General features: G+C 39.4%; 1 protein-coding gene across 1 annotated transcript in view; it reads left to right on the top strand.

Moving 5' to 3' along the window:
- Positions 1-25,844, top strand: part of LOC115910495 (serine/threonine-protein kinase WNK1-like) — a 99,156-nt gene that overhangs the window by 34,839 nt on the left and 38,473 nt on the right. Inside the window, 7 exon segments of the mRNA XM_030960687.1 lie at positions 1,568-1,788; positions 3,852-4,009; positions 20,240-20,328; positions 21,332-21,551; positions 21,756-21,848; positions 21,850-22,093; positions 23,173-23,357. Of these exon segments, the coding sequence (XP_030816547.1) occupies positions 1,568-1,788; positions 3,852-4,009; positions 20,240-20,328; positions 21,332-21,551; positions 21,756-21,848; positions 21,850-22,093; positions 23,173-23,357 (1,210 nt within the window).

Genomic DNA, 25,844 nt, shown 5'->3' with positions numbered 1-25,844 from the left:
CAATAGCAGGAATTCAAGTGGTAGCTGATGCGATTCAGAACCTCCTTCAGTTTGTCTCCTTCCTTGGCTTGGCTTTTTCCCCTGCCTTCCTTTACATTCTGACACCTGATTTCCTCTGCAACTGACTCAATTGCTTTTACAGACTTATTTTCACAGCAGGATCATTGCTAGCAACTTCATTTTCCAGGTCTTGTTTTGAACTGGAGAAATTCAAGGGATGAATACACTGCATTTCTGTGTTGGAGCTGATTGAAGTGATTTCATTGGGACTGTATCTCCTAGTTAAGTGAATCTGCAGAAGAGACTGACCACTACCATGGAATAATTGAACACAACTTGCTTTTAGTTTTCAGATTGCAGTGGCTAGACTCCATGCTTGTCACAGAATTTACTAGCAGTCTTTGTGTAGTGTGAAACTGATCTTTATCTGAGACTCTGACTGAACAAGAATAAAGTCCTTGCTCTACAGAGCATGCTAGGTCCTTTCTCTACATGCAGTCTGGCCTGTACTTTTTCAGAAGGAGCAAAACAGCTCTTTGCTTCAAATTGTGTTGCCCAAATAGAGATGGAGAGAAAACCCTCCTGGAAAGCACTTGAAAACTGTCGGAGGTTATTCACCTTGTGGCATCTCTAATCTGCTGAAGTTAAGTAACAGAATAGGATCTTAGTCTTAGGTCATGCTCATTGAAAAATATTTTTGGTATGAAATTTGACTCTTCCTACATGGGGTTTCAAGGCATGGCAAGGATAGAACAGTTACGGTTGGATTGCATTCTACCTGCAAAAGGATACAGACTTATGTATGAACTCTTCCACCTCAATTATTTGACAGAGCCTTTTTAAAGATTTCTCTGCCCTGTCTCTATCTGTCCATAGTTTTGAAGTAATGAGTAGTACCAGTTGGATTCAGGTGGTGAAACCCTGTCCTGCACCAGGGAGGGGATCTCTAAGAATTTCTAATTATCTTGCTAACTCCACAGGTAAATTTGAAGCAGATTTATAACATAATGTGGAAACCTTGAACAGAGTGCTTGATTACTTTGGAAACGAGGGACTAATGATTTCAGAGCTCTTGCAGTTTTCCGCAGCTCTGTACTTTGTTGGTTATTAACATTTTGGATCTAGTGACCCACCTTCCCACCCAGTTACAATTAAGCAAGGTAGAGGTTGTAAGTGTTTGAGAAGTTAAATAGATAAAGAACTGTAATTAATGAGCCTTGAATTATTTGTCATTGAAGCAGTGCCTTGAAATTTAGCAATCCAGCTGTCTAATTACTGTAGAATGATTCTCTATGCAGAGATGTTATCAGCTATGTACACCAAGTTTTCACATTTTTGTTTCATCATTATAGTCTGCTGGCTAGAAGAAAGGGGGATAGGTTTTGTACAGGGCAATCATCTCTAGCTCCTCTGAAGTAATGAAATGATCAGGTAGATTTTAAAATAGAAGTTTAAGTTGATACAAGTCTTTAATTACTGTTTCTTTGCTTCGAAACAGCAAATGGTATCATGTAATCTACTGTTTGTTAGCAGAATCTGTTTAACCTATTGTTACTTTTTTCATTAGGTATTTGAAAAGATTTAAAGTCATGAAAATTAAAGTACTACGAAGCTGGTGCCGTCAGATCCTGAAAGGCTTACAATTTCTGCACACACGTACTCCTCCCATCATTCATAGAGACTTAAAATGTGACAACATCTTCATTACTGGCCCCACTGGATCAGTCAAGATCGGAGACCTTGGTCTGGCAACCCTGAAACGAGCTTCTTTTGCCAAAAGTGTGATAGGTAAGCCTCTCCTGTTTTGGAGGCTGCTAAGCCAGTCTACCTCTTTGGAGACTTAAGCATTTTAAGAACTTTCCTAAAAAATGTGCTTACAAAGGTACATGGTCGAAGCCTGAAAATATGTAGGCTTTGTCTCTTGCTTGCTGAGGTCATTCTGTGTTCTTAATGCAAAGACATGTTGAAATTTTGGTTGTGCTTTTGTTATTTATATATTAACATCAGCTAATTCAGAATATAGAGTTCTTGTCCGGCCCAACAATCTAGTGCAACATTGTTGATAAAACCACTCTTCACTGCATAAAAATCTTACCTTTGATGGTGGTGCTGCTTCAGGAAATGTGTAAATGCATTTTGGTGACCAAACAACATTTTGATATTTACTGTAGCATTAGTTCACACAGTCAAATTATGTTTTCATTGTCACCAGGGGTTAATGTTGAATCTCTTGCAGCTTGTGAGTAATCAGAAACTGAGGTATACCAAAGAAAGTCAATATTTTGCATATGTATTTAAATAATAACATAGGCTGTAGGATAATGCCTTACTCAGGGAAGTATACTACTCTACTTCACTGTAGAATGTGGATTTTTGTGAGTTGGGAGGGTACACTGGGAAATAGTGCTTTATTCTGGCTCTGTCCCTGTGTATCCATTCATAACTCTTTCAGAAATTGGTTTGGTGGAACTAGTGTAATCTTTCTTGTGAATTCTTGAAAGAACTGGTTTTATCAGCTTTGTTTTTATAGTTGGGTCAATAGACTGCAGGAAATGAAGTTTCTTTCACTCGCAGTATTTAGAGCTTGCTAAAATTCAGCATTACTCAACAGTCCTGTGCCAGATTCCTAGCTGGGATCAATGGCATATACCTATAAATTTTCTTGCAAGCTGTCACTGAAATATTTCCTGCTTCTTAACCAGGTCAAAATATTAATAGGGAAGAAAAGAATGGTGTTAAAAACCGTAATTTCTTAAGCATATTTGTCATATCTTCAAATTTATCACTGGAAAATTACCATCTGTTACATAGTTATTTGTTAATGATTAGCCTTTGGATAAATGACTGCAATTACATTCTTTTTGGTTTAGCATGGTGAAAACAAGCAATGGGCTGTAGAATGATCTGTAAATTGTCTGGAATCTGGTGTCTGCAGGAAATAATTCTGTGTTTAAATTTACAAAAAGCAAACTTGCATCTCTGGCTTGAAGTGAATCAGATCATACAATGCAGTCCCTTTGTTTGCAGAGGGGATCTGTGATGCTTCACTGGGCAATAATTTTCTGCACACTATTTAAATGGGACTTGTTGAATCTCACGCTCTATGCCTGTAACTCAATCTCTCTGTATTTCTGAGTATTTTTGACTGTAGGATGTCCCTCACTAATGCCTGTATCTGCAGTAGGCCTATAAATATACTGCAGGTGGGAAGGTAAGTATATGAAGAAAAGGGCTCTGGTGAGTGGCCTTTGCAGAAAATTACCTCTTATCCTCTTCACGGAGATTTTTGTTTGTAACAACAGAGCTTTTCATTGCAAGGCCTTACCTGAACCATTCTACTTGAGCAAGTAGATGGAGAGCAGCAGGTCAGAGACTAGCTATGGGCTCTTACCAGTACTACTTCTTTTGCAGCAGAGGGCAGTCAGGTAATTTATGAAACAAAGTTTAATGTGCCTCTTTCCTTACAGGGAGAAAAGGTAAGTGCCTTAACTCTCCTTAGTATTTGGTTTGCAGCCTATGGCTAGTCTACAGTATTTCCCTCTTCTTATCCCCTCCCCTCCTGTTTGATTTCAGGCTAATCCAGTCTGTTCTGACATTTGTATCAACTAACATACCTAAACAGGGAATTGCATCACTTTTCACTTGCCATTATTATTCCATAAAGGCCTTGCAATGGAAGACTCACAAATTACATTGGTGCAACAGAGTCACTAAGGGTTTCCTCCCTCTTCTTTTTGCCTCCACTTTCTCTTGTCTCACAGGTTTGCCCAGCTTGCCCCTGCGGTGAGTAACGCCAGCAGCCTCTGCTCGCTTTGAGACATTTAGAGTCTGAATCGTTCTTTTAATTTAAGGTACCCCAGAGTTCATGGCCCCCGAGATGTATGAGGAGAAATATGATGAGTCCGTTGATGTTTATGCTTTTGGGATGTGTATGCTAGAGATGGCCACGTCTGAGTATCCTTATTCCGAGTGCCAAAATGCCGCGCAGATCTACCGGCGAGTGACCAGTGTAAGTGCCTCCTCACTGCTGAGCCTAAAGCTCCTGCTGTTAGCAGCAAAGGACTACACCTGGGTAGCACCAGTGCTGTGGGGGGGAAAGCCTGAAAAGAGATGATTTTGGGATGAGTGCGAGGTTACAGGGTGGTCGAACTCGGTAGCACCAGTGCTGTGTGGGGGAAAAAAGCCTGAAAAGAGATGATTTTGGGATAAATGCGAAGTTACAGGGTGCTCAAACTCATTGAACAACTGTCAGAAGCTTGTAAAATATATGAATGGAAACAAAATTTTGTTTCTATTAGGGTAACACCATCCTGGGCCTTGAAAAGAGGCATGGTACCCCTGAGAGGATTGAGTCAGACAATGGGACTCATTTCAGGAACAGCCTTATCAATACCTTAGCTAGGGAACGTGGCATTGAGTGGGTGCGCCATATCCTCTACCATGCAGGCAAAGTGGAGAGGTACAATGGACTGTTAAGAAACACCTTGAAAGCATTGGGTGGGAGATCTTTCAAACATGGGGAGCAGCATTTAGCAAAAGCCACCTGGTTATTTCACACCCAAGGCTCTACTAACTGAGTGGGCCCTGCTCAGTCTGAGCCTTTGCATACAGTAGATGCAGTCCCAGTGGTACATGTCAGAGGTTTGTTGGGGAAGGCAGTGGGGAGCAATTCTGCCTTGAGTTCATGCTCTTCTGTCAGTATATAAGAAAAAAATATGAAGAAACAAACCCCCAAACCAAACTAGAGAAAATGAATGCACTAGAATAATAACAGATTATTTTCTAAGCCACTTGGGTGATGGTGGAAGTAGTTCTGTCTTGAAGAGGAGCTGGTAACCTTGTTCTCTGCAATAAAGCTGGATAACAGATTTGAGCACTGGCTTAGCTGCCTGCCAGTTGCCTGGAGTGATTTTAATAGTTTATTGAATTCTGAATGGCCCTTAGCTCCTGTGTTTTGGGGGCACTTCTTATAATGATGAAGTGGGAACACTTGATAAATAGCAGGAAGCTATTCCACCCTGGTAAGTACTGGGCAAGTGTAGTGGTGGAGATGGAGGCATTGAGGGAGAAAACAAATAAGGCTGAGAAGGCAATCAAGAGATTAGAGCTGGCCCATCTGACCAGACTGAGGGGAACAGGCAGGCCCTGAGTGCAGGAAGCAGAACTGCAGTGCTAGAAATGAGCAGTAGGGTGTGGCTAGATTTGATCTGTGATATCTGTTGTGAAGACTGTACCAGTACAGTGAAACAGACAGGTTCAACCTTGTGACCTAAGCATTCAGAAAGAATAGTGAGGTGGCTGCTTGGGGAAGTGAAAACTTGCATTGGATTTCTCAGAATACCTGTGCATATGTGCAAAGGAGAAAAAAAAACCCCAGACTTACCTCTTTGTCCATAAACAGATGACTTCCTGGTAATTTTTTTTGAGCATGTTGTCTCAGAGAAGTTGCAGATTTAATAAACAACTTGCCTAGCTTTGGGAAATAAAACACTCTTATTCCTGATGCCTCACACTGCAAAAGGCAGATATAATTCCTGACTTAGATTTGGAGAAGAGTCTTCATGTCAGAAGCAATGGAGTCTGAAGAGAGGCTTAGTGAAATAAGACTATCCCTTTTTTTCAGGGAAATACTGGAGGGGCACAGAAGAAAGGAAAAAAAGTGGTCACATAAGTGGTGACTTCAGTGTTTTGCACAGATGCTAGAATAACTTTTTATATACATTTATATACATACAGAGTTGAGGTTTTTTGCTTTAATTTTTTTTTGTATGTTGGCAAACTTACCTGTAATTTTCTAAATAGACTTTAAGAACTAGGCTAAAGTCTAGTCCTTACTCTGTGTACAGCATAATCTGTCCTGGAAGCAGTTGGGATCAATGAAAGAAAGCTATGTATCTTACTAGAACAGTCTCAGTGGTGCCTTTTACTGTGTTTATCAGTGTGTCTTGGACAGAGCCAAAGCAGCAAAACTTGGATGGACATTGCCTAATGTAACTGTCCTGCCTGTTCCTTAAGGACCCTGCTAGGAACTGGGATGTTGGTGAGAATCAGCTGTTGAGACAACCTCAGGCTTGTAAATCCCCAGGTCTTTGAAGTACTGAAAGCTTTGTAGGGACTTGCAGCAGCAAAAGTTACCTAGAGACTTACCAGGGTTTCACTTACCACTTGTTTTTTGTGTGTGGTGCTCCTTTCTCCCCATTGTTATTGGCTGACAGTGGAAATTCTAAGTGGATGAGAAACACTGGCAATTTTTTGGTCTGTCCGACACCACCTTCTCTTCTACTCTACTGATGGTTCACAAATAAAGTTTATAGATTGATTTTTTTTTCCCCCAACTATTTAATTTACTGCTTGAGAGCTCTTAAGATACAGTTTGATATAAAATCCAGCAAATCTTGTTTTATTTCAGAAGTAGCAAAGGACAGGAAGGTAAAGAAAGTGAAATGTACATTTGTCTGCTTTGAAAGTCTGTGTGCTTTGGTATTTTTGGGGTTGTTCATTTCAGTGTAGCTGCAAAGCAGTCTGTTCAAAACAAAACCAACCAGAAACAAAATGTGAAGAATTTTTAAGGAAAGCTTTCAATGAAGGCAAGACAACATTATCTGGAAATAAAACACAATCCTGTCTTAGCTGATAATGGAGGATTTGGTGTTCTATAATGTGGAAAGAGATCTGTGTTATGAAAGAGAAATTAAATACTCCTGGCATTCTTTCTACCACTCCATGAAAGTTCTGTGAACCAATGTGAAGAAGAGCCAGGTAGTTTTATATTTAGAAGATTTTAGAGATTTTAGAAGTTTAGACCACGTGTGCAGTTGTGGGGTGAACCATTTGCCAAATTCAGTACTTGAGAGGATTGAAAGGACAGTCTGTGAACTGTCAATAACAGAGTGGAGGCAGAAAACCCCCTCCTGCCAAAGTGACTTGAGCAGTTACCAGCACATCTCTTCTAATGTATGTTGGAAGGTGTGAGTGTGTTTTGTGGAAGGTGTTTAGCATCTCAATTTCAACCCCCTCATTGCTACCTCCCTGGACATGTTTAGGAGTGTTTTGAGGTAGCAGCTACAGTCCTGCTGTGCCTTAAATTGAAAGGATTATTTTATCTAGGTGCGTACAGAGAGCAAGATAAAGGACAATGGGAATGGTCTGCTGTGAAAGTCATGAAAGGTCATACCATGTTGGAGCTTAAAAACTACTGAAACTCCAAAGGCAATAAGATCAAAATGTGCAGCCACTCACTGCAGGCCATATGTATTTAAATTAATTAATTTCCCTCACCCTCTTTGCAGGAACTATTAGGCTTAGTAAAAAGCCAAGTTGCTCCATTATCCTAAATCCTTGCTATTGCTTAGGACAGAGTGCTGTAAAATGTCTCTTTAAATGTCCAGGGTGTCCTCTCAGAACCTCTTGGCAATAACAGCTTATGTTCTTTTCTCCCATTTTGGCTGTGCATTGCTCTCTTTTTTAGGGGGCCTTCAGCTGCATTGAGTTTTGACCTGACATGTTTTGTGATAAGGATGGTATCTGATGCCCAGATACTGCAGCTTTGCAGTACTGCTCAGAGTACTCAGTCCTGTCTTTCCTCATGGTTGGAAGCAGTTTTTTGTTAAATAATACACCTTGGCAAGCACAGATCTAGAATTTGGATCTAAAAGCTGAAATTCCTCTCACAGATGAGATATTTTTTGGCCCAGGCAGAAATTGTTTCTTCACATCTTGGACAATAGCATTGCTACATAAGCCTGATGTTCCTAAGATGCTCATTTATACTGTCTACATTCTCTCACTGGGAAGTTCCTGTAATTCCTTAAAACAGTCCTAGGATAAAGTTCTTGAATTTTCTCTGGCCCAAGACACACAAGTGCAGTTAAATTGTTATTCTGGATTGCTTTATCTAGAAGAATTCTTTTAACAGAGTAACCTGGCTATATACCTGGCTTAAAAAACACAACTGTGAAGAATCTCTAGGGCTCAAGGTGTTATGCCAAACTTTATTTCACCATTCTGATAAGGAAATCAGCAGTTTAACGCAGGATATTGACCTCTGTTTGTACTTGCACCCTTTAGCATATTCAGTCCAGACCCTTTCACTAGCAGTTTCTTTAGAAAGGAAAGACATCTGCTTGGCTTGTCACTCAAGCATAAAGGAATCTAGCCTTTATCTTTGTTTTCATTAAATCATAATGTTGCAATTTTGTCTCAAAACCCTGTTTTCTTTATTAAAGCCATCCTCTGCTGTTCTTTGGAAATGGTTCCAAATAAATTAGTAGTCAGTGCTTAAAAATTCACAGCTCTTTGGATTTTTAGCTTCCTGTGGGATGGGGAAATCTCTGAGGTTTAAGCAGTATGTCTCCTCAGCTGGGACTGAATGCATCCAGTGAGCACTTACTGATGACTGGTTGGCCTCAGAAAAGAAATAATCTAAACCTGCAATGAATTAATAACAAGCTGTACTATAGTTAAAGTACCGATTTCCTCTCCTTTGGTTCATTTTTTCTCCTCTGCCTTCTCGTGCAAGCTCAGCTCTCTGTGTGGAATGCTACTAGATTAGGGAATGGATCCTCTTTTTTTTGTGGTTTTGCTTTTTTGGGGTTTTTTTCTTTCTTTTTTTTTTTTTTTGCAATTCTGCCCTGTATCCAAGTAATGCAGAGAGTTACAATGCAAAATGAAATCAAGATATATAATTCTTTCATGTACTTACTTGCATGAAAAACAAAAGAAAGAGTGTAAGAGCTTGGTAAAATTCAGGAGGGTTTCCCTGTCTGACTTTGTTTTTCTCAGGAGATGGGTATGTTTTCTTTGACCTGTTCCATGCATATTGCAATTAAACACTTTGTCACAGGAGATACTTCAAATGGACTACACGTGCATTTAAATGGAAAAAGAGATATTTATAGAACAAACATCTTAAGTATGATTTCTTAATTTAGTCTGTTTGGGCATCAGTGCAGCGAAGGCATAACTAACTGCAGTAACTGCAGCTGCTTTGCCTCAGCCTCTGGTGGGACTGTGGAAACCCAAGCTGTTGCCTCAAAATCTAGGTTTCTACTACTTGGATGTCCCAAGGCTTAAATTTGCTAGGTGATTGACTAGTCCCAGGACTAGTAAAAAGACAATATGTTTATTATGCAGATTTTTCTCCTTCTTGCATAGATACCACTAACATAAAAATCCAAATATGTTCATTGCAAAAAAGTTAATAAAACCATCCTCAGTTTCAAATGTACTAATCATCTGAGTATGAGCAGAAAACCCCCTTGTTCTTTCTCCCCCTCCCATCATATAAACTTACCTTTTAAATTTTCCTGATGGACTTGTGCTCTGTACTTGATTTTCTCCATGCTTACTTTGACAAAGTGAAGTTTTGTATTTGTCATTCCTTTCACCAGAAGTCCAGTCTGTTCTCTCTAAACAAATGTCTGTTGTCTGAGCTGGCCTTAAGATGAGAAGGGGGGTAAAAAAAGCATTTTGCATTTTTTGAGTTTAAAAAAAAAAGGTTGTTCAGTACTAAAATGTTCCACAGCAGGCATAACATTTTTCTTCTCTGTTCTCCAGAGCTTAAAAAAGGGCCTAAGGGAACAAGGCACATAATGAGTAACCTGACCAGGCAGTGTCTAACTGGTTTAAAACTCCTTAATCTCCCTAACTGGTGGGAACTGGAATTCACTGGTTAGGGTGAAGGTCATTCTCTTTGTTGGAAACAAGGCAGCTACAAAGTGCTGTGGTTTGGTCAGTTGAGGTAAAATGAATCTTCTCTTTAGTGTCCTGAAAGTTAGGTGTCATAGGTGTCTAGACCAGTCAACTGCTTCATTTTCACTAGAGGTGCAGTGGACAAAGCGTTGCAGCTCTTATTTTCTTCTTCTTCCTTGAGGGATCTCAAGTAGCAAATTAAAAGTACTAAACCTTTAGACATATGATTAATTTTACTTGTAGTACTTAATGAGTGATGATTAATTTCTTCTTCTACTTCCTGGAAGCAATATCTGGCATTTTTTAGGCATGAATAAAACTGTTTTCTTTACCTAGCATGACTTGGTTTCTTGACCTGGTTTAAATAGATATGGAGATCTTTCCTATCAACCTTTCTAGTGAAAAAAGCATTGGAAAAAAAGTCAGTGGAGAAGTAGGGGAAGAAACCCTCCAACAGAGAAGGAGATATTTTGTGAAAGCAGGTATTGAAAGGCTGCAAACCTTCAACCAAGCCCAGGAAACATTAATTGGAAGAAAGGGTGAACTCTTGTATTCTTTCAAAGAAGAAACTTCGGGCAGTAAAGTATGAAATGTAAAAGAAAATTGCATATCATGTGCAATTCTTTTGCCTCACACTGACTGAACTAAAGAATGCTTAAACTTCTAGCACTTGCCTCTTGTAGCTGTTCACCTCAGTCACAAGCATTATGCTGTAACAGCTTTAAGAGTGCAGAATCTTCCTGTGTGGGGATTCAGTCGCTGACTCATCAATTCTGAAACATAGAGCCTTAGAAGTGGAAGGTGGGAATTCGAGGATTTGAAGCATTAATATCTTAAGCAGTCTTGCATGTTACTTTAGGAGTCTTCTCTAACAAGTTACAATGATCCAAGTAAGGAAAAGCAGTGATCAGCTTGAGCCTGTCAGTCAGGCAACAAATTGATGAAGGAACTGGAACATCTTTGTCCTCAGGACTGGCTCAGGGTGCTGGACCTGTTCAGCCTTGACAAGACTGAGAGGACCTTATCAATGTCTGAGGATCTGAAGGGAGGGTGTCAGAGGATGGAGGCAGGTTTTTGGTGATGCCAGGCAATAGGACAAGAGGCCATGGGCAGACACTGATGCACAGAAGTTTCACTTGAACATGAGGAAGAACTTCTTTCCTGTGCTGGTGACCAAGCCCTGGAACAGATTGTCCAGAGAGGGTGTGGAGTCTCCCTCACTGGGGATATTTCAGAACCCTCTGGAGGCAAGCCTGTGCTCTGGGATGGCCCTGCATGGCCCTGCTTGAGCAGGGAGGTGGGAGCAGATGACCCACTGTGGTCCCTTCCAGCCTGACCCAGTGTGTGATTCTGTGTTGTTTGCGCAGCAAAGTCAGGTGATGCCTGAGTTTGGAAGGGAAAAGACTTATTCAACTGAATTATTTTCTAAAAGTAGCTCACTGTTCAGCATCAAAAGCTTTAAGATCATAGCTTTTTTTTTTTGTCAATATTGATGTGAAACAGACTTGGTTTGAAGTAAAGGGAGCTATTTCTTTCTTCCATTGCTCACTGATGAGCCTCGGTTGTGTCTTTTGGCAGTTTTGAACAGGATATGGTTTTAAGATCATCAGGAATTGAAAGGAGTGGAGGATTGTGAACATTGTTTGAGCTGCATAAAATCAAGTGTAATTTAATTTCTGAAATGCAGTAGTAATGCAGAGCTTCTAGATGTATTTTTAGAAACCTAAGTTCAGAGAATGTGAGTGAAACAATGCATCTTTAAAATTCAGAAAGTTTAAAAAGTATCTTTTAAGGATCAGATCTCTTAAAGCTATGATCCTAGTATTTAATAGTCTATCCTGTACTGACATCCATTTAGTTCTTACGTTAACTGAGGTTAATTTAACAAGAGATGGGAAGGTGGCTCTTATGAACAAGGAGGTGATAAGTGTTTTTAAGATGCCTGGCTCTGCAGTGGGATGAGAACCATTATAATTCTGTGATTGGTGAATCACTGAAACATTCCTGTGGGGAGACTGATGGTTCAATGCTATTTGTCATAGAGTGCCACTGGTTAAAAATACTGACACTAAGAATGCATAGGCTGCTATTTCTTGTCCTGCCAGCTGTACTGCTGTAGTTGCTAGGGGTAGGAATGGGATAACTCCAGGAAAGTCTTCGCTCCTATTACAATAAGTCTGAAAATAAAAGGCACGGTGACTTTTGGTGCATTGTTGGAATTGTGCACTATTTTTGGTGTGTGCAGCATTACCTTAGGCCTTTTAAGTAGATGATCCTTTCTAAAGGCTAGTTCTGGTACCAGATGGGTTTTATGGCCCATGTTACATCATTATTTAAATTCAGTTTGAAGTCCAGTGGAACTAATCTCTGGCTTTTGAGTTACTGTACATGAACTTAGAAATGAGTGCAGAACAATGATTTTCTACCAGAGTGGGAGCAGATTAAAGCAGAGGGTGCAACTAATACAATTTTATTTTTCAAAAACATGTTTTCCATACTGAAAATAGAAGACAGACACTTCTGACAGCCACTTCAGTATTGTGTCACTGTGGCATTTCTAAATTTATATAACTGAAATGTGTGTCTAGGCATGTCTGGTTTTGGTTTTTTTGAAAGCCATTTTCAAGCTGAAGTCCCAATAAAGCAAAGGGCCATTGAGCTAGCTGGAGGTGATCATATTGAAGGCAGCATCTCTGCTTCAAAGGGTGAGGTTAAAGAACTATGTGGGATAGGTGCAACTGATCTTACCTTTATGCTTTTGTGCAAGAGTAAAAGAGGTAATACCCAATTTACTTGTCCAGTCAGACTTTATTGTTTCAGAAGAACCTCTGCCCTCACACTGCATGTTTCTAAACAAGGCCCTTTTCACTGTTCTGTGTGCCAATATGCTAATTGTTAGCCAGATGTGCACTAAGAAACTCTGTTCTGGTTACAAAATTTCCTGTTCTGGAGCTTGATTAATTTATTCTACACATTAGAATTGCTGCAATTACAGCAGCTGTTGTAATTGATCAATAACTTTTTAAAAAACTCAGACAATATTCTTAGCTTCAGATTCTTTAGACTTCTAAAATAAATGAATACTTTATTTACCTGGTGGTTCTGAAGAGCAGTGGACTTCCATGTCTTGAGTAAAAACTTAAAATAATTTTTTTGCTGGGCTGGATCACTTATCAGTGGGGTAGCTCTGAGTAGTTTATGTTCTGCAATAGTAGTATATATTCTGAGTAGTACATATTCTGCAGTAGTGCATAGCATTTTATTATCATCACAAATACAGTGGGTTTTGACTTCAGTTCCTGCCTTTTCCTTGAGAGTGCTGGAAAGACTTGCAGCCAGGAATTTCTAAGAAGAGTTATGACTAGTTCCTGTTCAAACTTAAGCATGTGTGAGTGAAGTAACAGAACTGTACCCTACTAGAGCAGTCTTGGAAGGCTTTGAATGCTGTAGAGTCTCTGGCTTTAGTAGATCAAAGTACAGCATTGAGACACTGACAGGGAAGTTGATTGAGTAGGCAGTGTCAGTGTTCTCCAGCTCTTGGGCTTGCTGATCTCCTGTAGGATATGTTTATAAGGTGATAGTGAGCAAAGATTGCTCATGGAATGAGGAGTCTCTTTTATCCTTTTCACCAAAACTTCTCTCATACAAATTTAACTTCAGGAAGAAGCAATTAGTTTGAGTGTGTCAATCAAGATACATAGATATTTTGATATCATGTATGTTTTACAACTTTAATTCTGTACATCTGTCAATTTGTTAGTGTGATTGACCTCTAATTTTTTTGTTAATGCCTCAAAATGTTTTTGAAGTTAGGTGGTAAATTCAAGAGGAAGAGTATCTAAATTGCAGCAAGCAGGCCTGTATAAATTCTACAGCATTGCCATTGTCTTTGCAGTGTGATTCTGAACTCAGTGCACACATGCTTACCTGTTGGTGTGGAAAAAGTAAAGGATCATAAGACTTAAATAACTTACACACCTGCACTGCAGAGGGTCGAGGCCAGTTGCTTAAGGTGTTGCAGTGGCATAGAGCTCTCAGATAGATGAGATGGGAAATTTTTATGTGGATGATGGTAGATCTGTCAACTTCAAAAGGTTGTTGGGTTCAAAATATGCAGTTGTTGTTTTTGATCAGAAGGGAAGAGGGCAAGGCCTGTCCTGGCCTGAACAGTGCCTTATGAGCTGGCTCTGGCTCACTAAAGCTTTCATCTGCTCCCACTGCTTGCATTGCAGTAATGCTGTTTACTCTGCTAGGATACTGATCTGGTACAGAGTTTATTCTGCAGGATTTACCAGTTAAATTCTTGGCAGAATTATCAATTGTCCAGAATTAATTGCTATGAAAATACTGACATCAGTGAAACTAAATTTTTACTTCTGTTTAATATGTTCCATTTGTATTTCTTTAAAAAAATTACTCTAGTTTGCTTTTTAACCAGAACAAGAAAATCAATCCTCTGTAGGCAAACCATGTGTCTCTTGAGCTAAGTAAATGTTAAGCTGAAGTCTTTCTTTTCGTACTATGTATTCAGTTCATCTGGGGTGAGAATTTTCAAACACTTTCAGGTATATTCTATGTGAAATAAGGAAAGAACTTACTCTGAAAGATTGTTCCCAGAACAGGCAGCAGGATTAAGATGAATGGTTAGAGGTGGTGAAATGGTTAAGCATGCAGGTTTTGAGGGCTGGGTAAGTAACTAATTGCAGGTAGTGAAATTTAGGAGATCACGGGGTAAACCAATTTAAATGCTATATATACCATAGCCTGAGGGCTTCTTTGGGACTGGGGGAAAGAGGTTGGATCTTTTTTTTCCACTGCAATCATACTTTCTCTAAATTCCTGAATTAATGGTTTGTGGCAGCCTGGGACTGGCTCAAGCTAGAATGGTAACAGCTTAGTAGAAAGGAAATATAGACACTTTAATTACTTTGTTTGTGTGATTTGACTTTGCTGCTGGTGCTATTACCTTCTGGGCTGCAATGTTAGAACATTTTGTTTGAGAAGATCAATCAATTACTGTAGAATTCTTTCCAGCCTTTTAGAATTACAGCATCTTTGAAAAGAGCCAAGCCAGAGTTATGGTTCTGCTGGGACAGGTAGACTTGACTTGTCAAAAGCTGAAATGTTGAATGTTCTTTGCAGGTCATGCTGTGTACCCCAGAAAAGTGTAGCCTTAATTAAATGTATGGAATGTTGCTTTTGCAACTCTGATGGTGTATAGTATAAAAACACCACTGGTATAATTGTGGTATACTTGAAGAACTGAGTATTTTATTTTAGGGTGAAAAGTGATCTTGATAATCCTAAATTGCACTAGTTTGTCAAAGTTTGTTTGCTAAGTTCATCTTTAAAATGGTATATGTGATCTTTCTTAGCATTGCTCCTTATGTCCTTACAATAAAAAAACCCAAACCCTGAAGCTATGGCCAGCTCATTTGATTAATAAACTGGTTTTTACAATGGTTGCTTGGAACTAGGTATCAGAAAGAAAAAAAAAAAGAACTGGTTGAGTCTAGTGAGAGATACTAGAAAATGCAACTCTGGATTGTTTGTGAGCATGTGGTGTAAACCAAGCAACAGTGCAGCTTTCTAACGTTGTCTAGGTGTTTTAGGGCACATTAAACACCTGGATGTTGTTTGAAGGTGTTTAAAAATCGCTTTCAAATCTCTGTGCCCTTGCATTAAGGAAAAAAGGAAAGGAAATTAGATGGTGTTGCCACGGGTAGCACAATGCATTATACTGTTGTAGTGCTGACTTGTGTTTAGTTAGGCTGAATGGCAGTCAGCTGTGTGTGCTGCTTGTAGCTCCATGGAAGGGAGAGAAGAAACAGCAGCTGCCTTCATTCCCTTGCACAACACACTGACCAACTTACTTGCCCTGGTCAAAGAGGAACTTCTGCAGCAGCAGGAGGGAACTGCATGATGATCACACTCACAGCCTTAAACTCTTGCAGAAAACCTGGGTGGAGAGTAGGCAGAGCAGCCAAGTGGGTGGGTGGGGACAGGCAGGAAGTAAAGGATCCCTCTGCTGTCACTTCTTCCTCCTCTCACAGCTGGCTGGGCAGGCAGAAAGGGACCTGCTTACCTCTTGCTTATATTGATTCTTTCTAATCAGTAGTAGAGTGACAAAAGCAGATATTGAGCTCAAATCTCTGCAGCCTCATGTACTGGACTTGGAAAATAACAAGAGATGTCAAAGAGAAAACAATGCTCCCTTCTAACCTTGATGTCTGCTTTCCTTCTGCTGTGCGTTAAGTCCACAGCCCAGTGGAATCCCATCGGAAAATAGCACCTTGCTAGCTCTGGTGTGTGTGGCTCTCTTTTCCTGATGGATTTCACAAAAAGAGAGATCTGTCCCATTTTTGTAATTGTTAATTCCCACTGTTGCTGCTCTCACAAGGATTGTGCTAAGGAGGTAAGTAAGAATTTCAGCTCTGTCAAGTGTGTGTAGCCACAGAAAAGTATTTTGGAAGTGAATCAGAGTTCTCTACAAACCTTTTGAACTGTTTTACATTTGCTTAGCTTGGTTCTTTAGCTTTTAAATTTGACTTTACTTTTTCCCCTGTAGTTTTTTAAAACGTAAATTAAAATCCTGATCATCAAGGCTGGAACATTAATTGATTCTGCTATTTTCCACCTATGGTTTTGTTCCAAATCTAAGCATTTTTTATTAAATTTAGAAGGTCTGAGGATATGTAACACTTCATCTGCCTTCATTTTGATTTGTTGTAGAAGTTCCACAGCATTGATTGTACCTTCTCTAATGAAGTAAATGATGTTTTCAGTATTTCTTGCGTTAGAACAAGATGTTAAACTACTGACTCAGTAATCTGGTGATCTAATTAATGCAAAATATTCTGTATTTTTAGGCAAAAAATTGTGGAAGAATTCTGTATAGCTTATACTTTGGGGTTTAAAAGTTTCCTGTAAATTTAGTGTTTTGTAGGAATACCTATCTTGCTTTTAGTTCATCAAATAACTGTATATGTTGAATTTTGGAAAATGTTTTTTCACCTGGTTAAAATCTGATTAAATCACAAACTTTATCACATCTAAGATGCGAAATATTAAATCTTTCTTATGCTTAAAATGCAAACTGTGAATTTTTAGTTTTGTATCTGTGGCTACCTACATAAGCATCCATATTTTAGAGGTATTCTCAAAATCCAAGTGTTCAGTGATTTTTATTTTAAATTGGTGCTTTCTTCAAAACAAGCAGTTCTGCCCTGAGTGTCCGTCTGTAAGCCCGAGAGCTCAAGCAGCAGTGTAGGAAACTTCAGCTCACTGGAAGCTGCTGCTGCCTTTTTTGGTTGGATTTGTTTCAAGTCTGATACATGCTGTGATTTGGTTCATTATGCAACTGTATTAATGTGTTTGCTGGCAAAATAAAGGAAATTACACTGGTGTGGGACTGAGAAATGGAGAAAGGACACTTGCTTTCAGTAGCACAGTCAGCTTGTGCAATTTTAGAACAGTAGCTTGACAAAATGTTGATTTTTCATTTGTGCCTGTTACACCTGTCTACTTTTTTTTTCTTTTGCAAGGGCTCTTCCTGCTGTTTCTTTAGCAAACTTGTAAATAATGCTCGTTGGATTTGGCTGTTTAGTTCTTAATGAACTGCCCCTGGGAAACAGGACTAGTAGGTTAGGATTTGAGTTGTCCCGTGGTTGTTCTAAGGGGACCAGGAGCAGCACACAGGAATGTGACCATTTTTAGTGTGGTAAAACCAGGAAACACTGTATTTCCTTGAGTGCCTTTGGGTTCAGAAACTGCTGAAGGTATGCTTGGCTGCCCAGCTCATGCAGTCTTGAGAACACATCAAGGTTATGTGAACTTCAGGGCCTGGCCTCCCTTGGGTTTCTGTGTGATGGTAGATTAAGCTGCATAGGCAGCTCTTGGTTAGAAAAGATTTCACTGATTTATTGAATTTTAATTATTTATAGTACCTCTGTCTTGTTGTATAAAATAGTTTAACACTTCCATTGGCGCTTGCAGGAGGGAACAAAAGGATTTGAAAAAGTTCATTGTTTGGGGAGTGCTTGTGCAGAGCTGGAGAGGAGGAGGCTTAGGCAGCCCTTCTCATGGACTCTGGAGCAAAGTGAGAAATAGGGAGCTGCCTGAGCACAGAATCCCAGGCCCTAGTGTGATGTTCTCCCAGATTTTCTGAGGAGCAGTTGGAACATGGAAGCTGTGCTGAAGGAAGCTGGCAGGAGCTTCACTTTTTAACTGTACTCTATGAATTCTTTGTAATTCATAGAATGGAATATTGTAAAATGGTCCTCATGGAAGGGCCTGAAGATTTTTGGACAAGTGTTTAATTTCTTTCAGCTGTGAGAAATGCAGGGTAGCAGACTGAATTTCTGATTTTAAAATCTATCCTTAGCTTTAACTTTTCAGGCTCTGTGCAAGAACAGAGCATGTGGTACAATAATTAACAAGAAAAATCAAATCCTGGCTTTGTTATGCTGATATTTTTCTGTACCAGTTGTCTTCCTCATGTTAGCTTTTAGTTTTCTGAAATGAGATTGTCACAGATCTGACATCATCCTTCTGCTGCCACAGTGTAAATGAATGTCAGTGCAGGCTGCTATGTCTGAGGCTTGAGCTATTTCAAAGACTTACATGTGTTAAAATAGGCAAATTTAGATGGGAATATATGCAATAAGGAGTTGAATAATTATTGCATAGGTTATATATGTTATACAGGAGGGCATTTAATTATAGATAGAAATATCTATTCTTAATTATATATAGAAATATCCATATTCCATATATAAACCTGAACTTCTGGGACCATTCTAAGTGTGGTCATAATGAAAGGTGGCACCTTTGATAAGTCAACTATATGAGCAGAGTTTTATAAATCCCTTTAGGGTGGAGAGCTCTGCATCCTGCTTGGAAGCTGGAGGTTTGTATAAGGCCTGGTTACAGTCTGAAACTTACCCATCCAAACTTGGGTCTGATCTTTTATCACCTGGGGCATTGATTTTCTTAAGGCTTAATAGTCAGCAAGGTTTCTAAAAGTATTCAGCTAATTCATTGGCAGGCTGTGTTTCAGTGTTTATTCTAGTCACAGTATAGTCTGCAGTTCTGTGAATTTCAATTGCTAGAGTTTCACAAGGGCAAATTTTAGACCAAAGAAATAGATAACCTTCCTGTTATAAGAGCATACTGGTTTTTATCAAATAAATTGTTTTCTTTCTACAGCATGGGGTTTCTGTGTTGGCTTTTTTTTTCTTGTAAGAACTCTTGAGTACAGGATCAGTAGGTGCAAAGACTGGGGTTTAGACTCAAACTTTTCTGTTTCAAGGCTTGTTTCCTGCTCACAGTAGAGGAACAGGGAAGGATCGTGTCTTGATGTAGCCAGTATTTTGTAGGATATTGGGAGAAGTTTCTGTTTAGGGCATGAATCACAATGCTTGTACTGCTACTTGATTTATTTCTGTACTTCAGAGCTGTGGTTTTCACTTTGTGTTTAGTTGTCATTCAGCAGTGACACAGGGTCAGATGTATCAGGTGTATAATTTCAGGATTGTTTAGCTTTAAAACACCAACTCTGTTCAAACATTTGAACAGCATGTCTTCATCCTCTCTCTCATTCTGCTGTTTTAAATACAGAGTTTGAAACTAAAGGCTGAATCAATTAAAATTGGGTGCCAGATTTTGTTGTGGACCATTGGCCCCAAAATACCACTTTTGGCTGTGATTAAGTGATGAAGCTTGGCTCTCTGCCTGAAATGTTTTTCAGAATTCCCAGATGGTCACATCTCATGGCATGTTTTACAGCTTTGGGTGGTTAATCTTATTTAGGTTTTGTTTTCCTTTCCCCCTGTAGTTTAGAGTGTATTGGAAAAAGGATTGCTGTGTATTGTGGAAGGGCTTTTGTACAGCCTGTATTGTAAACTCATTTCCCTGAACTCACACCAGCAGTGACGTAGGAGTGTGGTTTGGGTATTGTAGGGCTTTGGGGGAGCGCTGAGATGCTGGAAGGTTTTTGGGTTTTGTTTTTTGGTTTTGTTTTTTTTTTAAACATTGGACAAGTTATTTAATGATCCAGTCAGATCATCCTGGCCTAATGTTTTTCCTGTAAAAAAATTACTTCATATAATGGCAGGTTGGAAACATTTTGGGAAGCAACAGGATGCTTTGAAGACTGTTAAATGAATCCTGTGGTTTCTGGCATTAGTGTTACATAGGGACCATTTCCTTCCATTCTCAGTCCAGTCTGTGTATTTTCCTCCAACCTGTACAACTTCCATGGAAACTAAAAAGTTTCCTTGCATACTTCATATGAAGTTGCTATCATGACTTGAGCACCCAAGTGCCAATGCCCTCTGTTACAGAAATGTAGCTGGGAAATGGAAAGGGGGTTTGTGGGCTTTTGCAAAAGTCACTAACAAATGAGCAGTAGTACTGGGATCAGACTTTACCTTAATTTGCACTAGATACTTAGGTCAGTTATCTAGAGAGTAAAAATAGTTTGTCAACACAATCAAAACTTAAATCAAATGGGCCTTGCAGTTTCTCAGTTGCTACTTGTGTGTTTCAGGGTGTCAAGCCAGCCAGCTTTGATAAAGTAGCAATCCCTGAAGTGAAGGAGATTATCGAGGGATGCATTCGGCAAAACAAAGGTGAAAGGTAAGTACTTGCTTTGCAGAGGTACCAGCTGCTGTCTGAGGCCTTTCTGTCCTTTTGATGATACCAAATCCTCCAAGTTAGTTCCTTGTTGTTCTGGTGAAAGTTGGGGAGCCAGTATTACTTCTGCAGCTTCTGATCTTTGGTAGATTCCTATTCAGTGATTGTTTAAGAGGATTAACAGTGTCAGGAAAAGTGCAAATGCCATAGTTACCATCCATGTCAGTTTATTCAGAAATTCTATTGCTTTTATTAAAACTTTGACCTAATCAGCAGAATAGGGGAGGACAGTCCTTCTGGATTTCCAGGTATTTGGATTGGTTGGTTGTTCTGTAATCCTTTGGGATTTTTTGTCCTTTTGATTCTTTTGGTGCGATTGATCATTTTGAGGACTCCCAAGTTTTAAATTCTTGCTGCTCATTTTTATCCATATTTTCTGCAAGATAGCTTCTACTTCAGGTGGTTAACTTACACCATTATAGGAAATCTGTAACTGTGCTGATGGCTTATTTGTGGAATTGTTTTGTTTTCTGCTTTTACATGGTTGTTTCTTACTGAATGTTTCAGCTTTGTCCACCCTTTAGTTGCCCTCTATTCTGTTCTGTTCTGGTTTTGTTCATGGATGTTTATTCATCCAATTTTATTAACTCTTGAAGTTTTACATCTGGTGGTGTTGCTGTGTATTTTTAGTTTCAGTTCTTTTTCTTGTTTTTAAGCAATTTAGTATTTTTTTCTCCTTTGAAGTTAATTTTGTTGTTGCACATCACTTATTTTTTGAGATTTCATTTAAGCTGTTAGGTACAATTGTTAATGATGTGTTTGTAAATCTCTTTTGTACCTTCAGGACAAAGCTTCTAATTACACCCAACAGAATGCACATAAGGTGGTTCAAAACAGCATAAAACTTAGAGAATAAATCAGGGGAGCATCTGGCAAGGTTATTCCATAATGTTTTATGAAATCCTGATAGCTGAATGTGCTTTCTACTTTCTTTCCCAATATCTAGATATGCTATTAAGGACCTTTTGAATCATGCTTTCTTCCAAGAAGAGACTGGAGTACGGGTAGAACTTGCAGAGGAAGATGATGGAGAAAAAATTGCCATTAAACTCTGGCTCCGAATTGAAGACATCAAAAAACTCAAGGGCAAATATAAAGATAATGAGGCAATAGAGTTTTCATTTGATTTGGAAAGAGATGTCCCAGAGGATGTGGCACAGGAAATGGTAAGTGCTGGTGGTCTGACAAGGCTCTGGAAGTAGTGCTGTTCTGTGCCAGTGGAATGTGGTCTGTCAGCTTTTGCTGTTCCTGTCTAGAAGTAAAGGAGTTCACAAGTGTGTAGATGAGTAGTGCCAGAAAGAGCTTTGTTGTAGCACTGGGGCAGGGGCTGTCTGTGGCAGTGTGAATTGTGTGAATGTATCCTCCCTCAGGTGGAGTCTGGCTATGTCTGTGAAGGGGATCACAAGACAATGGCGAAGGCTATCAAGGACAGGGTATCTTTGATTAAGCGCAAGCGAAAGCAGCCGCCAGTCGGTGCAAGAAGAACAGGAGAACATCCTTCAGGAAGAAGGTAGTCAGAAGCAGCAGCTGGAGCAGCAGCAGCCATCAAGTGCTTCCCATGCAGGGTCAAAGCATCCCCAGTCTGTCACTGGTACTACTCCTGTCCCTACTGCTTCAGCGTCGGTTTCTACCCAAGTGGAGCCTGAGGAGCCAGAAGCTGATCAACACCAACAGCTGCAGTTCCAGCAACCCAGTATATCTGTTCTTTGTAAGTGCCTCAGTCAGTTTCTTTAGGAACTCTTGCACTTACACAGTTCCTCCCATTAGTTTTACGTTTTTGGTGAGTATAGCAGTAAATGCCCTAAGATTATGCTGTCTGCCATTGCAGTAGGCCACTAGAAAGCACAGCAACATAAGATGCATTGCTGTGGCTTAGCTGAGCCAAGCCTTGGCACAATTCACAGCCCAGTGTCTTAGCACAAAATGGTTTCTCTTTGTTAAAAGGCAATATAGTGAATGAACTGGGGCACCTAAAGCATTAGCACCTGCCCTTGGTTTTGCTGCCTTCCTACAGGGACAGTACATTCTGGCCCTGCAGAAGGCTGTATGCTCCTGCACCAGTGCAGATCAGGCTATTACAATCACGTGTTTGAATCCTTGTTAACTTACTTTTAAAGTGGAAATGAGATTAATCTACAAGTAGTTCAGCTCATAATTTCTTTTCTGAAAAGTCTTGATTTTCTGTTTTACATACTGTACCTGAAAAGATGAATTTATAATCCTATCTTTTCTTCTGCCATCCCAGCATTTGAATCAGTATTTGAATCATGATGGAAGGTGACAGCTTCTGTATTAGAATGATGAAGTTAAAAAGCAAATTACTGTCTGCTCATTAGATAACCAGGATTTTAAATTGGCTATTATGCCTAGTTCACTACTGTGCCTACATGGTGCATCTGCCAGCCAGCACAATACAACTGTTTTAAGTGTCTGCATAAAGTTAAATAAAAATAATGATAAATAGATCTTGAAAGAGCATTCATAATAATGTGGAATTTAGGTTTCTGTTTCTAGTCTAGCCTTTTGTAGGAAATACAGTTTATTCTTAAATGTGTTCCCAAAGAACTCCTGAAATTAGTAATTTTTTCAGGGTTTTAGGGGAAGGCATAATGGAGGAAAAAAAGATTTTAAAATCAGCTGAAATATTACAAGAGGTGAAATAATAATAGAGGTCTACGTGACATGGCACAAAAATCAGTTTAATATTTGATCAGTTATAGAATCTTTGAAATTTTTAATCCAGACTACAGTTCTCGAAATGCAGATTTTTTTCCTTAACTTTTGCAGCTGATGGAACAGTTGACAGTGGCCAGGGGTCATCTGTGTACACTGAATCTGTGGGCAGTCAGCAGGCTGTGTCCTTTGGTTCCCAGCATGAGCAGTCAGTCTCAAGCACTGGAGTCCAGGGATACCCAGCTTCAGTTGGCCAAGTGCAGTCCCAGCAGCATGGAGGTTATCAGCCACCTGCAGCGGTAAGCCACACCTCACAGCACTGCAAATGCATGGGGTTACTTGGTTTTGTGTGTCTGGTGAAAGGTGAGAGGAAATCTGCCAGGCCATCTTCCATGTATGTTTTGTTTTGCATAGGATACAGATTCTGCATGGGAGGAGTTCAGGGGCTTTTTTTTTTTTGCAAGATGAAAGTGCAAGAGCGTCTTTGACTTTAAAGTTTTTATTTAATCTTGGCTGCAGTTAAGCAGAATAATGGGTTAGTAATTTTTGTGACTGAAAGTAACATCCTCAGAACAAGACTACCTCTTGAAAATAAGCATTTAATCTTGCTCGAGAAGGTGGTGTGTGTATGTGTATATGAAGTTACCAGGGATCAAGCTGCTGGTTTAGTTTGAAGAAGGGATTAGAATAATTGAAGCCACTATGTGAAATTGCTTTGTGTGTTCTGTGAGACTTTGATTGCAGATTTTGCAGGTAAGACTTTTTTAACTGTTACAGAATGTTGCATGTGAGAGTTCCAGACTGAAAAGACCCCACATCCTTGTTCCCAGTTTTATTTCTAGCTTGTGTTGATTTGCTCATCATGTGTATTCCTTTTCCCTGGAAAGTCTGCACTGGGCACAAATACTTTTCCTACTATGTTCATTTGTGTTGCCCTTTTATTTTGGTATGTTTTTTCCTTGGTATGTTTTTAGATCTGAGTGAGAGAGTATGCAGAAATCTATTCTAATTCTGGAGTAGAACTTCTGCTACTTTTATATTGTCTTCAGTGGTTCCCTTGTCGCTTGTTTTTTACACAAATAAAAATCCAAGATTGAGGCAGACATTATGGTATAATGTAGTAACACCATAAAGGAGAAGATGTGACACTTAAGATTGAGGGTCCTCACTTCTTCTGGTACCTGTGAATGTAGGCTTTATTACAGAATCACTGGTGTAACTAGGATTTTGACAGACAGGCTGCTATCACCCACAATCAAAGCATCTCCATCTTTTTCAAAGATACTTAACCTGAGGCATGTGGTACTGTTAGTCCTTGATGATGAGTTCTTAATCCCTCTAAATAAGCTGCTCTTCTGGGTAAGCCATATTTTGGAGTGTGGGCACATGCTGGGCCAGAAGCCATGTCACTCTCTTGGGGTGGCTGGCTTCCAGGTTGAGAGACCAGAATCTTTTGGGAGGAGGAGGGAGAGCAACAAGCACATGATAAAGGAACAGCTAAGCTGTGTAGTTTGCTGCAAAAACGTGCTCAATGCTGTGTGGTGACAACAGTGGCACCAGGAAGCTGGCAGACTACAGGGACTACTGACCCTTTGTTGGGAAGGGCTGACAGGTTGAAATTATATTGACAACTGAAGAAATGGCCTTAAAGAGAATCACAGAATTCAATTTGATCAGGACAAGAACAAGGTCGGTGCACTTAAACTGGAATAATCAGCTACACAAGGACATAATGAATAACCACTGGCTAGGAAGCCATTTTGCAAAATAAATTTTTAAAAAGTCAGGGATTACATTGGACCCACAAGCTGGACATGGTCAAAAACATCATGCTGTCATGAAAAAGACAAACATCCCATTATATGAAATAATAGTTCTGCTCTTGGCTATTGGTAAGTCTATCCTGGACACCTTGGTTTAATGAATTGGAGGGTGGTTTGGGAGAAAATTCAGAGGAGAGTGTTAAACCCCAGGAGAAATGCAAAAATTGTGGTTTACGTGGGAAGACTGAAATAATTGAGTCTATATAAGCTTGAGGAGAGAGAAAGCTGTAAAAAGCTTCTTTGAAATAAGGAGAGGCTGATCAGATCACAACATTGTTGTTAGATAGAATAAGGAATGATAAGTCTAAACTGCAGCATGAATTATTGTTTGGGAAGGGGTTTATTTAATACTCAGCAAAGATAGATAAGTATTGTCATTTCCATCAGTGCAGATGCTTCTGAACTATTTGGATAAATTAGAGTCAGGAATGATATAGAACTACTCCTGCCTTGGAATAGATGAAGATGTATTTAGTTAACTATTTGAGTTCTTTTCTATCTCTCTCCCAAAATTGAATCAGTTTAGCAAGATTTCTCCCAACAGAAATCTTGAAAGTCAGATCTCCACTGAATATCTTGCTGTTTTCTCTCTGGAGGTCTGTATTTAATTTTATTTACTTTGAGATATTGTGGATTAACTCCATAAGAAGTGTATACTGCCTCTTTAAAAATATCATATTTTCATTCACTTAAAAACCCACAGCAAAACACAATACAACCCCTCAAAAAAAAAGCAATAACAGAAGCCCTTGAACCAAAAAATGCAAATCCCACCTCAAAACTTTATTCTGTTTCTTCTGATTGGAGTGGATTTTGATCTTTGACCTTTTGGATTGTGGCAAAATTACAAAATCCAGATGTTTTTATTGGCCCAGCATCTGGAAGGTGCTTGTTTTAAGACTAATTTTACAGAATTTTTCACTGATTAAACTGAGTTTTTGCCACAACTCGTGTTGTAGAAAT

Source organism: Camarhynchus parvulus, chromosome 1A (genome assembly GCF_901933205.1).
Source record: "Camarhynchus parvulus chromosome 1A, STF_HiC, whole genome shotgun sequence".
NCBI lineage: Eukaryota > Metazoa > Chordata > Aves > Passeriformes > Thraupidae > Camarhynchus > Camarhynchus parvulus.
This window is presented reverse-complemented; position numbering and strand designations above follow the sequence as displayed.